The following is an 18611-nucleotide window of genomic DNA, read 5'->3' on the forward strand; positions in this document are numbered from 1 at the left end:
AGTACATCTACAAACAAGAGGAAGTACTTTTTCCACACAACGCACAGCTAACCTGTGGCACTCATTGCCATGGGATGGTACTAGCAGTCTGAAAGTTAACGAACTCCCTCTCAGCCTCCAGTGGACTGTTGAAAATGAGAATCACTTGGATTCTGATTCTGATCGAGTGGTCAAATGTCTGAAGCCCATGCCAGGAATCCCCCATAACCGTTTCTTTGCATTGTCACTGACAGCCTCTGCATGTCACGCACCTTCCATCCCAGGGTTTCAAAGGGCTACATTAATACTAGCAACTTAGGCCTCTGACATCCTCTTGGGAAGCAGGGAAGTATTCTTACCCCCATTTTACAGATGGGAAAAAACAGGGACGGTCACCCAGCAAGTCAGCTGCAAAATCAGGAGAGAAACAAAGTCTCCTGATTCCCAGTCCTGTGGCTTAATCCCCGACCACTGTCCTACTATACGTGCAAAGATACTGTAAGAGACAGTCCTTGCCCTGAGGATCTCACACTCAAAGCAGACAAGACAGACACAGTAAGGATTATTATCCCCATTTTACAGATGGGGAACTGAGACAAAGAGATATTAAGTGACTTGCTCCGGGTCACAGAGAGGGTCAGTAGTAGAGCCAAGGATTGAACCCAGAGCTGCTGTACCTCAGTCCATCACCTTATCCTCAAAGACACCTTCATCCTCTCTTGTAAATGCATAAAAGCTAACACAAAAGCTAGCAGCCAAAGTGCAGGGAGGTGCTGATATGCAAAAGACCTCAACTATTCCACCACTGGGCCTCTCTGGGACAGTGATTGCTAATGGTGTGCAAGAGCTTTGCTCTGCGGCCAGATATTTAAACATGTTTTTAAACCAGAACTCAAAACCAAAGCAAGGCCTCTCCAAGAGCCTAGACGGATGGAGCAATGAATGGGAATTGCATTAAAATAGGATAGCTATCGCTGTCCAGAGTGGGAGGGGAGAATAAGCCACACAACACAGTGCTAGTCATGGCAGAAAACGACAATGCAGAAAAACAGCTGTGCTGCAGAACTTGTTCGATAACAAAGGGCTACAGTTTTGCCCACTGAGAGCGTGTCTCTTATTTTCCATTGATTCCTGGGTGCAGGCCCCCTGGGAGTCACAGAGCATCTCCACCTTTTCTAGCACATGCACCATGAGAAATAATCAGAGCCCACAAAGATAGACCTGAAGACAGCTGGAAAATCACGCAGCCACACAAGGGACCAAACCGGGCCTGAGCAAATGTAGTCAACAGGGTTAATTTCAGGACATCTCACTTACTTGATTTGCTCCCAAGTCTTGGTGGCCAAATGCAGGACCCAGAGATCCTTGTAGTGGTAAAACTGCTCTCCGTCAGGCGAAGCAAACTCTCCACCGAATACCCATAGCTGTCCACCACCCTGGGGCACCACTGCAACCTGCCGGGAGAGAGAGAAAGAACATGTCATATAGCCTTTAAAAAGACAGGGGCTCAGGAATTTAGTCAGTCAAACACGCAGCTGCTTCTGGAATATGACAGACAAATAGCAGCAACTGTTGCGGCATTGCTTGGCTACGGTAGCTCTTACGGGATGGAAGGACGAGAAATCTGGAGATTAAATTCAAAATTGCTTATTGTCTGCGGTGGATTTCTGGTGCACCCTTCACTGCAGCATCATGCTGCCAGATCTGTTAATCTGGCTCACCCTGGGAAAATTCATTGGGATTTATCTTTCAAAAGAAATGTTTAAAGTCTCTCCCACCAGCAAGAGGGGAAGCTCTCTAGAAGACTATCATGCCAAAGACTGGGGTCTGGCAGCAACTCTCCGATCGTTCAGCTGTAGCCATGCATCCCATAGACAACACTGGCTGTCTGGGGAAGACACAGTGGCATACAGAAAGGGGGAAGTTCCTGCCTTCTTACATGTAGTTAATGTGCCACAAAAGGGCAGGCAACCTCATGAGAGGAACAACCATGACAGGAAAGATGGTCCAGCGGCCTAAGAATCAGCCTATGACTTGGGAGATCCAGGCTCAATTCCTTGTTCTCGGTCTCCCAAGATTTGGGCATGAGCCTAATTTATACTCGCAGAGACAACGCATATGAAAATCATGGATTTGCAGGAAAGTATGTTGTAACGTAGATACCTAACTGGCTATCTTCTTGTGCAAACACATGATTTCCACGGGGATCTGGTATTTGCAAACAGAAGTTGGGCAAGTACAAAAGCATGTATGTCATTGTGTGCACCACTTTGAAGATATGGCTCCAAATCAATTACAAAGCCAAGATCCCAGCTTCACAAATACTTGGTAGCATTTGTTTGTGGCGGTTCTCACCCAAAGCCTATCAACTGTAAGGTGGAACAGCAGGATGTCATGCCAAGGGGCGATTCTGTGTCAGAGGCTAAAGCTAACAAACCAGGCTGCAGATATGCACAGATGATCTAGAGACGCACTTCTGTTTACTCTAACTGCTAGCTAATGAGGGAAATGCTTTACAAACAAAGTTGCAGCGAAGGCAAGAGACTAGTCAGTTAACTTTGCTGAATTTTCTCCCTGTAACAGTAATTAAATATCAAACAGAAAATACACCGCAAAGCGCTCCAGGAAAAATTAAAACAAAAAATGACATGAGCAGTTAGTTGTCTGTTGCAATTCCCTGGTAGGCAGCCTGGTAGTAAGATTTAATTATTAGAGTGCCACCTGCTGGACACTATCACTTCAAACAGCCAGGATTAGCAGAGCTTGTATTAGCAAAAAGGATCTCCTTTTAACAAAAGAAAACCGTAACTTCTGGCAATTTAATGCATTCGTTCTATGACATCACATTCCATGCCTATTCAAAATTATTATTTGAAGTTACTTTCCCAGACTTATCTTGTGGTTTATCAAAAATGCAGCAACTAGTAACCATGATTAATACCAGGAGTACTTGTGGCACCTTAGAGACTAACAAATTTATTAGAGCATAAGCTTTCGTGGGCTACAACCCACTTCTTCGGATGCATATAGAGTGAAATATATTGAGGAGATATATATACATACACTAACACGGCTGCTACTCTGAAACCATGATTAATACCACACACATGAACGATGCATTTTAGATCCTAGCCCATTTGGAAAGGTAAATGCTTTGCCTGCCTGTGTCTGATTAACAATTTTATGTACTCATTAGTTAATACTTGTCACATCTACCATCTGGAATATACAACCTTAAATACTCCAATACCTTACCTATAGGTGTCACTCAACATCTATTTTAAGATTTTTCTTAGGAGATTTTGAAGTTGTGTAAATATAATTCGCTACAAACAGCTTTCTGTCTGTCTAATGTAAAGATTCTGGGAAAACAAAGGGCCTGATCCTGCAAGCACTTACTCCTGGACATAGTACTTACTACGCTGAGTAGTCCCTTTAAAGTTACTGGGACGACTCACCGTAGTAAGTACTACCACACTTAGGAGTGAGCATTTGCAGATAGGATCATTAAAAGTGAAAGGAAACTTCCAAGAAACCTAAAGACTGATATCAATCTTCCTTCTAGGGTCACACTTCTGCCTACAGAAAATGCTAGGGTACTCATCACAGTGCACAATGGGAAATGAATCAGTGTTTTAGAATCCTGTTTCCTTGCAGCTCTTTCCCCTGGTGTTGTAATTCATCACAAACTCTTGAGGCAAGGATCGAGTCTACCTCTATATTAGTACCGCAACCAGCACTAAGGGGCCTGACCCTGACTGGAGCCTTTGGGCACTACAGTAATATAAAATATTAAATAAGAATTTCACAGGCTATGCAAAGTTGGACTAGGTCAAGACTTGAATCAGGAACCCAGCCACTGTGGGAAACGGAGTTGCCAATTCAGCAAGTGGAGCTGTTCCTTCAGAATCAGTAGCTGAGTCTGCTGTGAAACCTAACAGAAATTTGACAATAGTTTAGGCTGCTGGCCTGCTGAGCCCACAGCCTGTCATGCTGACCAATCTTGCCTCATGGTTTCATTGTATTCTCCCCTAGGTCGGTGTGTCTCCATCTGTTGTCTCTTCTCTTATGCTGAGATTCTAAGCATTTGGGGACAGGAACTATCATTTTCTTCTGTGTTCGCATAGCACCTAGCACCAAAGGCTTCTGGTCCAAGACTGGAGCTCCTAGGTGATTCTATACTACAAATAATAATGCCTGGTCCAACATGCCAGCATGATGCCAGTGGTACTGTGCCGCTGTCTTTCAGATGAGAGACACAGCCAAGGTCCTGACCTCTTGTGGCAATCAGAGATCCCTTGTTTGTTTGGGTTTGTTTGTTTTGATAAATCAGGTATTTACCCTGGTGTCCTGCCCACATTTCATACAGAGCAGTTACACTGCTCCTGTCTGAATTCCATATTGTTTTCACTTCCTGTCCTAAACTGCTCTGCACATGTAAAAAACTGTCCCACCAGAGCAGTGGATGCATTTCAGTGACATTGCAGACCCTTTACCTAGCTTGAAAAGCACTTTGAGATCCAGCTGAAGGGCGCTACAGAAGTGCAAGGTTTTATTAAGCAACCTTGGGGGCTTTCAACCAACCAAGTAGTATTCATTTAAAAGCCCCCACCCCTAGACCACTTGTGCTGTATCAGAGTCTCATGGTGATTCTGTCTTTACCAACAGGGGGAAGAGAACATCAGAGGAGGCTGGGTTAGAAGAGAAAAAATCTATTACTTTTCTAATCACTATAAAAACCCCCAACCCATGCTAATCGTCCCACACCTACGCCCCCAGTTCTGCACTGTGAACCACACCAGCAGCCCCCTACTGAAATTAGTGGGGTGGTCTGCAAAGAGGCTACTCAGGCAGCACAAGCAGAGGATTGGGGCTTTAGTCAGCATCATCACGCTTAACTGGGAGAATTTAAAAGTACCAGAGGACAGACATGGACGACGTGGAGCAAGTCTGCAGTTTAGGTTTGCTGTCACAAGGGTAAATGACAGTTGTTCCCCACCCCAGAGCATGCACGTCACTGGACAACTGTCTCTGTATGTTACTGCAGGTTGAGGGAACAGTGTTCTGATACGGTGTGACAAATAACGTGTTCCTAAGGCAACTTTTTATACCTACTGGGACAGATTCCCTCCTGCACCAAGATCCACCCTCTCCAGCAGGCAACCAATACAACTGGCCAGTGTAAAATGAGTTGAGAGAGGGCTCAGCCTAGTTCCCAGGGCACAGCTGTTTGCATAATAAAAACCACCTCCACAACTGGCACTGACAAGAAACCGTATTGGCAAATGCACCAGAGGAGAGAAAGACCGAACTGCTCCCTCACCTAGCTTGAGCTGGTAACTCAAGAGGTGAAGGGCTGCACATCCTTGAAGGAACAAGAGAAGCCTGCTGGGTGGAGTATCTCAGAAATTACAGAATAATTTCCTCTGCATAGGCATCAGTTGCCTCTGCGGAATATGGGGAAATTGTGTGTGACAGATATGGCAGCTTCCTGCTACATCCTTGGGAGACTTTACTGAATTAAGTTTAAGTATCTTTGGGGTCCACTGTATTAATTGCACGGTTTATGTTCGACTGTGTCCTACTCCATGGGGGAGGGCTGCCACAGCTCCTCCAGGAACCAAAACCACGGGTGGTGCTGAAGGCGTGTACTCAGTCCAACTGGATTCTCCAGAGACCAAAGGACAAAGAAAGAATTTTTGGATAAACAGCCTGAGTTTAAACTGACTTGGGGCTCTTCTTCCTGATCCAGCAAACACACAGGGTGCCACAACTCTTGCGGAAGGGTTGGAAAGGCTTTGCTGTTACCGTAGCATTAGAAGGAGCTGTGTGGTCACTTGTAAACTGCAAGCAATACACTGGTCCTAGCCCTCGAAGACAAAGCAAGGACTGGCCATTTTCAGAAGTCTGGCTTGCTGGGAATATCACCGTGAAAGGCAGGGAGCTGTACAGCCTTAAAACCCCCTGGTCAGGAGGGAGAGAGACGTGGGTCTCTGCCCCAGAGAGGTGACAATCACCATCACCATGCCGGTCAGTAGTATATTGCTACTGCTATACTCTTATTATTCAAGCACAGAATTTTTAGCCATAGAGATTCTATGGTACAGTTTGATTCATTTAAGTCACAGTGAAGGATCAACCCTCTAATTTCTCAGTACAACGAGCCACAGCTTGATCACAATGTTGGCATCGCATTGTGACTAGGATACTAAGAAGTCGTAACCCCTTGGAAACACAGCTGTCTATTACCATAGCATCTTGAAATACAACGTCAAGAGTAATTCTAAGTGCTGTTCCGTTGCCTGGGAGGTTAAGTGCTTTACCTGATGTGCACAGCGCCTGGGAGGAGGACTTGGGATATCTACTTTACTCCAGCTGTTCTTCCGGATGTTGTAAATGTACAGTTCATTATACAGGAACGTCTGTGGGAGGGAAAAGGAAAATGGGTATCACCAGAGCTCGCCATTTAACTTTACCTAACAGAAGCGTGTCAAATTCTCAACCTGCCTCTACCAGACATTGAAGGAATGCAACAGTCCTTTTCTATTAAGCAAGAACAAGACAAGACCAGCCTGCTGGGTCCATGGCGTCACTCTGCTCTCATGCTAGGGGATCAGAGTGCCATAGGCAGGATTGGGTTTATGGCTTGCGGGGCTCTATGCAAAGCAATACGCGTATGGAACCATCCTGTTCCCACCCCATTTGTGAGACGGTCCACCCACCATCTCCCTACCTGCAGTCACCTCAGACGGCAAAGAGCCTCCACCAGCAGTCTGAGGCTCTGTTGTCACTGCTGACCTACACACAGCTTACATGGGCCAAGAAGCCAGGAGGTGCGGATGAGGAACAGCTTTCTAAGCCAAGGACACTACTGAGGGAAGTCAGTCTGCAGCGCAACCTGCTGGTGCCTGGGTAAAATGATACCACTGTGGGGAAAATCAGGGATGGCTCCCTGGCTGGTGGATTGGGTGCATGTTTGAGATGTGAAGCTCCTGAAAGATGGAGCCCAACACAGCTGCACAGCCTAAGGCTGCCCATGATAAGGGGTCAACAAACATGGGGACAAGGGTGATCCAGTGGGTAGATCCACTTGGACTTTCAGCAAGCTTTTGACAAGGTGCCTCGCCAAAGGCTCTTATGCAAAGTAAGCAGTCCTGGGATAAGAGGGAAGGTTCTCCCATGGATCTGTAACCAGTTAAAAGATAGAAAACAAAGGGGAGGAATAAATGGTCAATTTTCAGAATGGAGAGAGGTAAATAGTGGTGTCCCCCGGAGGTCTGTACTGGGACCAGTGCTGTTCAACATATTCATAAATGATCTGAAAAAAAGGGGTAAACAGTGAGGTGGCAAAATTTGCAGATGATACACAATTACTCAAGATAGTTAAGTCCAAAGCAGACTGCAAAGAGTTACATAGGGATCTCACAGAACTGGGTGACTAGGCAACAAAATGGCAGATGAAATTCAATGTTGATAAATGCAAGGTAATGCACTCTGGAAAACAATCGCAACTATACATACAAAATGATGGGATCTAAATTAGCTGTTACTGCTCACGAAGGAGATCTTGGAGTCATTGTGAATAATTCTCTGAAAACATCCGTTCAATGTGCAGCAGCAGTCAAAAAAACTAACCAAATGTTAGGAACCATTAGGAAAGGGATAGCTAATAAGACAAAAAATATCCTAATGCCTTTATATAAATCCCTTGTACGCCCACACCTTGAATACTGTGTGGAGATCTGGTCGCCCCATCTCTAAAAAGATATATTAGAATTGGAAAAGGTACAGAGAAGGGCAACAAAAATATTAGGGGTATGGAACAGCTTCCATATGAGGAGAGATTAAAAAGACTGGGACTTTTCAGCTTGGAAAAGAGAAGACAGAGGGGATATGATAGAGGTCTTTAAAATCTTGACTGGTGTTGAGAAAAATAAAAAAGAAAGCGTTATTTACTCCTTCACATAACACAAGAACTAGGGGGTCACCCAATGAAATTAATAGGCAGCAGGTCTAAAACAAAGATAAGGAAGTATTTCTTCACACAATGCACAGTCAACCTGTGGAACTCATTGTCAGAGGATGTTGTGAAGTCCAAAACTATCACAGGGTTCAAAAAAAAACTAGATAAGTTCCTGGAGGATAGGTCCATCAATGGTTATTAGCCGGGATGGAGCACCATGCTCTGGGTGTCCCTGGACCTCTGATTACCAGAAGCTGGGAATGGATGACAGGGGATGGATCACTCGTTATTTGCCCTGTTCTGTTCATTCCCTCTGAAGCATCTGGCACTGGCCACTGTCGGAAGACAGGATACTGGGCTAGAGCGACCTTTGGTCTCACCCAGTATGGCCGTTCTGATGAGTACTATAAAGGCGGTGCTCAGCTAGGATAGACTGAAAGCGAGTGGAACTTGTTAACAGCCAGCGCAGGCTAGGGTAGTGCTGAATCAAAGCCCGATGACTATAAACAGACTTGAGCTTCCAGGAATCACAAGGAGCTTCCCGCCTCCAGGAATATGGTAAATCAGTGCAAGATTTGCAGGCAGAAACTGTTGAGGGACCACCAGTGCTTACCCCTTCTGGGCTAACAGAAGCATCTCACTTTCACGGTGGGGCAAACACACAGTACAACAGGAACCAAAGACGAGGGGCAAATATGGTCCATATCAAGTCTAGAGAAATTATGATGCCCTGCAATATTGATGCTTGTGCAGTCACTCTGACCCCTTAATGGACCCCAGTGCTCCTTGATCCTGCTGACGCAGCTGAGCTCAGGTGTGAGACAGTATTAGCATGGAATTAAAGGCTATTTTGCTCTCATTCTGGGAAAAATGCATATTTTATGACCTCCGCTTTGAATTTTTGCTCCAGATGAAACCCATACAAATTACAGTCAAGGCAATGGGGCGGGAGGGGAAGGATAGATAAATGGAAGAATACTTTACTTTTTGGCCATTGAAATATTCACCTCCAAAAAGGATCAATTCGTCTCTCTCGGGATGAGCAGACAAGGAGGCATTCAGCCTGCGTCAGAAAGAGAGATGGGCAGACATCAGCACATAACAGAACCATTTGTAACTCAGCTCAGAGGCTACTCACTACAGTTCTGGGTGCATAATTTAACAAGCGCTAGCACTTCTCCCCTCCAGGCCAAAGTGCCTCTCCATCACCCACACAGCTACAAGTTTCTGATATCTTTTTTTATTTCTAAACCAAAAACTTTCTGAAGAAATTAACTTTTTGGAAACTTCCAGAAAGGCTAATCTGAAATCCTCTCCTATTTTAGGAACACACATTACATTGTCATTAACCACGGCCTTTGACATGATTTGAATTTTAATGCTGATGGATAAGGAGCAAAGATTTAGCTTTGTCATGGCACACAGCTATGACTCTAATTGGGCTGTCTCATTTTAAGTTATCTGCATCATTCTTCCATAGATACCGCTGTTCGCTTAAGGTTCCCCCACCCCTTGTATGTAACAGGAGCTGACAGCATCTAGCACTTCACGGGATCAGACCTCAAAGAAGCTCATTGTTAACTGATCCTCCCAACATCTTTGTGAGGTAGGCAAGTATCATTACCTCCTCCTTACAGAGGGGAAACACATACAGAAAGGTCAACTGTCGTTCAAGACACTGAATCAGTGGCAGCTACAGGACTAGAACCTTGCAGTGCCAGGATACCAGTCCTGTGCTCCGGCCACTAGCCCACTGTATCTTGTATCTCACAAGGCATTCTCATAACAATTTTACCGGTAGCGTGCCCTCAGCTTTCCAGCCCAAGTCACAAGGTTCCCCTTCATTCATCTATGTTATACCGCCCAAAGCCCTCAGATCGAACCACCAGCTTTGATAAGATTCCCCACTTTGGCTCTTTTTAGCAGGCTGAAGGGAAGATTAAAAAGTAGCTGTTAGCAGAGAGGTGTTGCTGGTCCCTTTCATGCTCCAAGGACTGAATGCCCTATACATTTTTATCCTTCCATAAAAGCATTTTAGCCTGATACTACATCCTCCACTCTCAGGATAGAACTTAAACAAGTTTCATTGATACCACCACTTGCTGGATAACAACAGTCAAGATTCCAGGTGATCTCTTACCTTGGTGAGGGTGGGGGACAGGCTGTCTCAATTATCTGGGTCTTTTTAGCATCTAATGTCTGGAATTCTGCTATCAGGGCTTCAAGATCCTCCTGAAAGTAAACAGCCAGTCAGGCATGAGTTTCTTGGCACATATTGTCATCCACATACCATGAAAACCTACACTAGCCACTAGTTCGATTTTCCTATTTTCCTTAAATTTGATTAGATTCACCTCATTAAACTATGAGTTATCAAGGTTATATATTTTTTCATCCTACACTAAGGGCTGGTCTCCACTACTGTATATTTCTGAATTTGTAAGCAGGTTGTAACACAATGCCATGATTAGTGCACAGTTCCTACAGAGGTGTTTCACCTTTGCTGGTGAGCAATTCTGTAGCACAACTGGTAGTTGAAACCCAAGTCTTAGCACAGGGCAGCTGTTTCAGCATTTGTGTAACTGATGTGCAAATATAATCGGACAGATGTTAAAACCCACTGTTCTTTCTTGGCCTGACTCCTGTGCAAGTACAAAGATAAATGTCAAGTATCAGAGGGGTAGCCGTGTTAGTCTGAATCTGTAAAAAGCTTGCATCTGATGAAGTGGGCATTCACCCACGAAAGCTTATGCTCCAATATCTCTGTTAGTCTTAAAGGTGCCACAGGACCCTCTGTTGCTTTTTAAAGATAAATGTGTTTTCTATTTCAAATTTATACTTCATCTGGAGAGACAACTTCATGTGTTATCTTTTATTCTCCTTCAGTTTCTGTAAATTAAAAAACAGAACACACAACCCCAAAGCCCCCAAATTATGCAAGAGTCAAAGAAAATCTCTTCCCCACTCCCTCTTTAGATAAGAGTTGGAAAGTTATAACCATCCATGTGTCCTAACAGTACTAGGACTGTTCATTCTTTCTTGGTCCAACTTTCTTTTTTTGCTATACTTGCGATCGCTGGGTAAGACACTTGAATCAATTAGTTTAAACTTTCTCATTCTGCAGCAGCAGGGTGGCTGGGAGTAAAGGGACACTGTCTGAGGTCAAATTTAATTTTTTTTTAAATAGAATTTTTTTTTTTTTTTTTTTAAGAGCAATAGAAATGTTTCTAGGATTTTTAAAGCTCACGGAATCATACAAATTGGAGATGGGGAAAATGAAAGATTGTTCCCTACAGTAAATTTTCTAGCTTTCATCCAATTAGGTTTAAATGTCTCAAAGCAATGGGGTTTACACTAGCTTCCTTGAGAAAGCAGTCCACAGCCTAATAGATCTGTCAGTATGTTCTTCCAAATGTCCGGTCTTAATTTCATTCTACTAGTTCCCGTTTGCCCCACCCCTTGTGCGGGGCTCAATTCTGCCAGGTGCTGAGCCCTCTAGTCCAGTCCAGGCTATAAGTTTTAGTTTATTAGTACAGCATTTTTTGAATTAACAATTATACTCAACAGAATAGGTACACATTTTCAAACTGTCACAGTATGAAAGATATGAAGCAGAGATTCAACCCTTCTCCTATCATACAAATTACACTTCTAACACCCCCCCCCATAAAACAATAAACAAAAATGAAATTATAAAAGTTGAGAATCCCTTGATCTAGCTCAACCATAAATAAAATAGATTTCACACAATCCCTTTTCTTGTTTTTGCCACCAACCAGGCCAATAAGTCTGAAACATTACCACTACAGAATAAATATTCTATGTTTTGCGCCAATGAGGGTCAAGATTTGAGACTGCCCTTTGAGAAATTATACAAATACTAGGTAAAGTGGCAAATCTTCAACTTGGCCAATCTTCAGTCTGGCCAGACCCACATGGGGAAAACCATCTGTACCTCTCAACACCAGCATATCTCCCTTCCAAATAAGCCAACTGCATTGTTTGACAAGGGAGGGTTGTCTAGTGAAACACTTAAACACCTGCTTAACTTTCAAGAGAAACGTTCCCCTTAGGCATGGCTGGGGAAGCTCACGTTAGAGGGAACAGAGCCCAGACAGAAGGAGAAGAAATGCGACGGCTCTGTTTCGAATTTCACTTCTGTGAGTTGCTTTGCTAGTCAGAGAAATCCCTGGGGAGGATGAATATACATTGCATCTGCAAGCCAAAGGGTTAAGAGTCTCACACACACACAGGGGCGGGATGAGACTGGCAGGAGTGAGCTCTAATCAAACAGCACAGGGTGAGTTGGTGTGTGCAGCGGTAGCCACATGCACACTCTGATGGGTGGGGGAATCAGCCCCCTGCCACCTGCCCTGCCCCAGCAGCACCACTCACCTCCTCCTTCTTAGCTCTCTTGGAGACTTTCTTCTCCATCTTAGCAGCTGTTTTCTCCGCCCCTTTCACCTTCTTCTCCTTCTTGCTTTTCTTACCCATGTTTCCAGCCTGGGGTTACTGCAGGGGGCACTTCACAGAGCCCCCCTGCCAGTCTGCCCTGTGCACCCTGCTCCTGCAGAGCTCACCTGGGGCAGCCGCCCAGCTGAGGACAATCACTTCCCAGGCAGTCAGGGGTGATTTCCTGCCTGGGGTGGAAAGGAAGGGGCTGGCCAAGTGCTGTTGTGAATGCCATCTGCTGGGCTGGATGGCTTCTCACACCAGCTTCCTGCCTGGTGCAGCTGGGCTAGGAACAGGCGTTGCTTCCTGTCCCAAAGGGAGAGGGACAAGGCCGTCCCCAAGGCTTGTGCAAAGCACAGCAGCACCCCATATTTAGGGGGGGGTCACTTTGAGCACGCCCGAAGGCACCCAGCGGTTCACCCACCCACTAGCCCACGGTGAGCCTGCTTTGAGCAGTGCCCAAATTATCAGAAAAAAGTCGGAGGGCCCGGAATGTCAAGTGGCTTACTTTAATTTAAACAGTAGTGAGACAAAAGGCAGGTAGTTCCAAAAAGTAATAAGGGACCCCCCCCCAAAAAAAATTCCCCTGTAATTGAAGCCCTAGCTTTGAGCTCCAAGACCACTGATCGCAAAAGTTTGCCCCAGGCACCCCAGTTGAGAGGGCCCCCAAACCAAGTGATGTTGTGACCTGGCACATGGGGGGGGGGGGGTCGCAACACCACTCAGGTTTGCCCCTCCGTAGATGGAGGAGTGAACGGATCAAACCTGAGCGGCGCTGTGACCCACACTAGCCACTTGAAATGTTAGGAGATGTGGTTTGCCAACCCCAACCATCCAGCAATCATAAGCCAGGCCTCAACAAATTATTAGACTTGCTTAACAATTATGAGATTTGATAAAAATAATAAATGTGGGGTTCTTTTCATTTGCCTTCCTGTTTCTTTAGGGGGCACTCAGGTCATGTTTTGAGCTGTTCTCTACAACCAGGAGGGCTAGAAACTCACTTTTTCTAAGCCAGTCTCATGATTTTGGGGACCTGACTTATGATTTTTGAAAACTTGGGGTTGGCGATACTCCAGTGCTTTATAAGTGTCACTTTGGTGATAAGGACCAACTAGTAATTATTAGGATTGCTATTAACTACGTGTTTCACAGTGATATTGAGCCCCCATTAGAATCTCGTCAAGCTGTAATTGGAAAAAGTGATCATTTTGACTTTGAGAGTATATTTTCTTAAATTCAACCAGTTTTGAACACTGTGAAAATCAGTTTGAGTTTAAATCCAAGGAGGTGTGATTTTCTTTTCATTAGGTTCCACTGTAAAATATGCTGGTGTAATTTTTTTTCACTTCCAGAAAAAAAGTAGAATTATTATATTTTCACTGAAAATAAATGTAAAAAAAACTCTCCAAGAACGTGAGGCCAGGCTGCCTTCCACCAATGCCTAATCTATCTGTCTGCCAGTGTTTTTCCATAGTACCTATCACTGTTATATCTAAATGCTGACACAGCTAATAAGCTAAGTACTTAAGCCCATACCCTAGAAACTGCAGGATCATTCAGATTTTCTGAATATCTGCCTAAAATCTGAATCTCAGCTTTTTCAAGATATTAAATTAAAAAAAAAAACAGAGTGAGAAGAGAACCGTAAAAATTCTTTAGCGCTGCAGACAATACACATCCTGCTAAACATATGTTTGGCTGGCAGTTTTGAAAATGCCAGGGTTATAATTAAGGCTAGAATGAGTCATCAATAAGTTTATACCAGGAAAGTGAACCGAGAACTTAGGAGAGTTTAGATGGAGTGAATGGGGCAAATCTTCAGCTGGCATAAAGGGTTATCACTCCATTCAATAGCTCAGACACAATGACTTTTCTTTCTCTCAGAAAGAAACCCGTGGGTGAAATCTGGGCCCCACTGAAGTCAATGGGAGCTTTACCCCTCAATTCACTGCAGTCAGACTTTCACCTAATACATTTTAGGGAGATTTTTGAAGGGAAGAAAGGCTTGAGGTATTTAAATCTTTGAGGTTTGTAAGACAGGCAGCTGCCTCCCCAGAGCCCCCTTGTAGCCAGAGGTTGCTCTACAGGCAACCAGCCTCGATTTCCCCTCTTAGGCCATTCAAAGACTTAACTTCAGGCTTTTTCTTGGTCAACAAAGCCCCTCTCCTTGGGGGCTAGGCTTATTACTACAAAATAAACGGCAAATAAAACTCAATCACAAAACAAAGTCAATTCCTAAGTCCCCACAACCCAATGTTTCTCCTCTTCCTCACAGGCCTTCCTGCCTGGGGCCCATGCATTCTCTTCCTTGCTTGAACAGGGTCTCTCCCAGGCCACCCTGCCTGGAGAGCTCTGCTCACTCTTTCCTACTTCTTTAGCTTTTTCCCCTGTTAATTCAGGGCCCTGCAGAACCTTCTTATTCCCTACAACAGCTACAGCCATAGCTGAAGTTTCCTGGGCTTCCCCTCTTCACCTCAACTACCTGCTCCTTTTGTACTGGGAGCACCTGATTCCTCTCCGGATTCCCCTCCAGGGGGAACTATGGTGGGTAGAACATTCAAGGTGCAAACTCTCCTATATCTGATATTGTGTTGTAAGTAAGACACGAGAAGTAATTCTTCCGCTCTACTCCGCGCTGATTAGGCCTCAACTGGAGTACTGTGTCCAGTTCTGGGCGCCACATTTCAGGAAAGACGTGGACAAATTGGAGAAAGTCCAGAGAAGAGTGATAAAAATTATTAAGATTGAAGATTGAAAAAAATGGATTTGTTTAGTCTGGAGAAGAGAAGTCTGAGAGGGGACATGATAACAGTTTTCAAGTACATAAAAGGTTGTTACAAGAAGGAGGGAGAAAAATTGTTCTTCTTAACCTCTGAGAATAGGACAAGAAACAATGGGCTTAAACTGCAGCCAGGGAAGTTTAGGTTGGACATTAGGAAAAACTTTCTACCTGTCAGGATGGTTCAACACTGGAATAAATTGCCCAGGGAGGTTGTGGAATCTCCATCATTGGAGAACTTAAGAGCAGGTTAGACAAACCCCTGTCAGGAATGGTCTAGATAATACTTAGTCCTGCCAGGAGTGCAGGGGACTGGACTAGATGACCTTTCGAGGTCCCTTCCAGTCCTATGATTCTATTATTCTGATTCCATATAGGACACAGGTTTATAAACAAAAAAATCTTACTGTTTTTTGAAAATGTAAAACGCTATGTAAGAACTGAATGGTTTTATCAGTCATCATGTTTCAAGGCATAAGCTAGGGTGACCAGGTATCCGGTTTTTGGCTGGAACACCCGGTCGAAAAGGGACTCTGGCGGCTCCGGTCAGCACCGCCGACCGGACCATTAGAAGTCCAGTCGGTGGTGCTGCCCGGCTAAGGCAGGCTAGTCCCTACTTGTTCTGACACGGCGCTGTGTCCCAGAAGCGGCCAACACGTCTGGCTCCTAGGCAGGGGAGCCACAGGGCTCCGCACACTGCCCCCACCCCGAGCACCAGCTCTGCACTCCCATTGGGAGCTGGGGGAGCAGTGCCTGCAGGCAAGAGCACCGCGCAGCCACCTGCGTACCTCCGCCTAGGAGCTGGACCTGCTGCTGGCCGCTTCCAGGGCACAGTGCAGTCTGCGGTGCCAGGACAGGCAGGAAGCCTGCCTTAGCACCCCTGCTGCTCCGCTGACTGGGAGCCCCTGGAGGTAAGCCCGCACTTTGATCCCCTGCCCCAGCCCTGAGTCCCCCTCAAACCTGGAGCCCCCTCCTGCACCCCAAACCCCTCATCCCTAGCCCCACCCCACAGCCTGCACCCCCATCCCAGAGCCCTCACCCCCCTGCATCCCAACCCCCTGCCCCAGCCCAGAGCCCCCTCCCACACCCTGAACCCCTCATCCCCAGCCCAGAGCCCTCACCCCCTCCCACACCTCAACCCCGTTCCTCAACCCGTAGCACTCTCCCACACTCCGAATCCCTCGTCCCCACCCCCAAGCCTGGAGCCCCCTCCTGCACCCCAAACCCCTCATCCCCAGCCCTACCCCAGAGCCTGCACCCCCAGCTGGAGCCCTCGCCCCCTCCCGCATCCCAACTCCCTGCCCCAGCCCAGTGAAAGTGAGTGAGGGTGGGGGAGAGCGAGCCGCAGAGGGAGGGGAAATGTAGTGAATGGGGGGTGGGGCCTCAAGGAAGGGACGGGGCTAGGGTGTTCAGTTTTGTGCGATTAGAACGTTGGTAACCCTAGCATAAGCTGATCCCCAGCTGGGGATCAAGGAGAAATCCCTCCCCGCCATGTTATATTACATTGCACAAAACTCCAAGTGCAATAATGATGATGGCAGTATAGGATTTGCCTTCTTTGAAAGAGTCTGTTAAAGGCCACATCTGGAGATAGAACTGTTCTGATACAGGAATTCCAGTGTTCCTGTGCTAAGAGCCCTGGCTCTCTGGAACTGTCTTGGGATGAGATAAGTTTTTTGCACAAACAAGCCCACTCTCATGCACCCCAAACACATACTTGAGCAGTCACACTCCCCACCTCCACACACACACACGCCAAGCGTACACTCAAACATACACACACAGGTGGCAGCCAGATGTGCACACACAAACACTGCCAGACACAGACATGCACTCACAGATGTTCCCTTGCATAGATGCCCACTCCATCGCCTTTGTTTGGTTGACAATCTGCTGACAGGGAACATTACAGAGGCTTCAGTTTGCCAGTGTTTGCAAATTTCCTTTTATGATGTGAGACGCTCTGTACTATCATATCTGGCAGCCTGGCCCAGACTGGGCTGTAGCAAGAGCGTGCCCTTTCACTTTGTTATTTTTTACTGTCTGGAACATGTTCATTCAACGGGATGGTAAACGCTGCTGCATCAGCAAAGCAAAGACTAACCCACATGGAGCCTTCATGCCTGTAACATTTTTCATAACTGCACTGAAGATCAGAGGGGACCCAATAGCTTTTTCCCCCTACAAGTCACATTTGTGTGCTAACACTTGGCTTATTTTCCCTTATTAAGGTTTCCTAGAGCCGGTAGCAAGGAAGAAATTGATGTCACAAAGGAAGCAGAAGGACTGTAAGTCATTTATGACTGACAACAGGGCGGTGCAATGAGAGTAACAAAACTAGTCCCACACCTGAATGGGTGGATTGAAGAGAAATACATTCTAATCAGGGTTTCCTTGGGTTTATTTTAGGGAAAGGTGGGGATGATGATAGAGCCAATAAACAGTGGTGAATGTGGGACTGATGAGTGGGGGAAGCTTAGATTTTTTTTAGGAACCCGGATAAGGTCATTTCTTTTGGTATAAACATAGAACAATGTCCTTGCAGAGCTAGAGAACCAGCAAACACAGCTGCAGAGCAATACAAAGTCCCTGCAGATTAATACCACACTATTCTGATGTGGCTGGAGAAAATCCTCATTGTTCCGGTTGCTTAGGGTTGGAGACAGGGTTCCAATAAGCGCTCAGATCTAATTACAATATTTGCATTGTGAAATGGCAGTAACGTCATAACACACCTTAGATGCTCTCTTCTAATGTATCAGGTTCCCTATCCCTCAGGGTGGTAGGACAGTCTTGTGGTTAAGGCAGGGGACAGGGAGTCAGGTGTCAAGGGCTCTATTTCTGAAGACACTGTGTAATTTTCCCAGTCCATGCCTCACTTACCCCATCTGAACCCAGCAGGCCTTAATTAGCGCTTGATCCAACAGGTTGCCGAGCGCCCTGAGCTCTTAATGACCACACTTTTCAGGATCAGGCTCGTAGGGTACGTTTTTCAGTAGTGTCTGAGTTATGAGGCCAAGTTAATGGAACTTGCGCTCCTTAGGCACTTTCTAAAAATTCCTAACCTAGACAAATCTTCCAGGGGAGTTTTGCTTACATAAAGGCTACAAGATTTGTCCCTATATGCCCACAATCCAGAAGGGGACCCCCAGCACCAGCTAACCAGGATGAGACGACTCAATTCAACTAGCTAGCCTGCTCCTAATTCAATGACAGCAGTTTGTTTCATTCAAACTGATTTATACAGTTGATGGCTGATAACGCCTCACACCAACATTACAGCCGCCATTTCATTTGCCTCATAATTTCTGTACTTTGAAATAAAGTTTTCGTAGTTTTAAAGCAACAAGGACTCTTTCACTGAGAAAAGCATGAACCTTTTCACAGGCATGTAACCCACAAAACAACCCATTTAGGTCCGTTAGCAAATTGGTC

The 18611-nt window shown here is 45.6% G+C and overlaps 1 protein-coding gene across 1 annotated transcript in view; it reads right to left on the reverse strand.

Annotated features, from left to right (window-relative positions):
• The window catches only part of LOC113409651 (kelch domain-containing protein 4-like), a 43189-nt gene extending 30663 nt beyond the window's left edge, over positions 1-12526 (reverse strand). The window contains exons 1-5 of the mRNA XM_026663808.2: positions 12338-12526; positions 10083-10174; positions 8927-9005; positions 6303-6401; positions 1297-1433 (exon numbers count right to left, since the gene is read on the reverse strand). Coding sequence (XP_026519593.1) covers positions 1297-1433; positions 6303-6401; positions 8927-9005; positions 10083-10174; positions 12338-12436 — 506 coding nt within the window. The 5' untranslated portion in view covers positions 12437-12526. The remainder of the gene's footprint in view (positions 1-1296; positions 1434-6302; positions 6402-8926; positions 9006-10082; positions 10175-12337) is intronic.
• Between the last annotated feature and the right edge of the window lie 6085 nt (positions 12527-18611).

Source organism: Terrapene carolina, unplaced genomic scaffold (genome assembly GCF_002925995.2).
Source record: "Terrapene carolina triunguis isolate 2854851 unplaced genomic scaffold, T_m_triunguis-2.0 Scaffold33911, whole genome shotgun sequence".
Taxonomy (NCBI): Eukaryota; Metazoa; Chordata; order Testudines; family Emydidae; genus Terrapene; species Terrapene triunguis.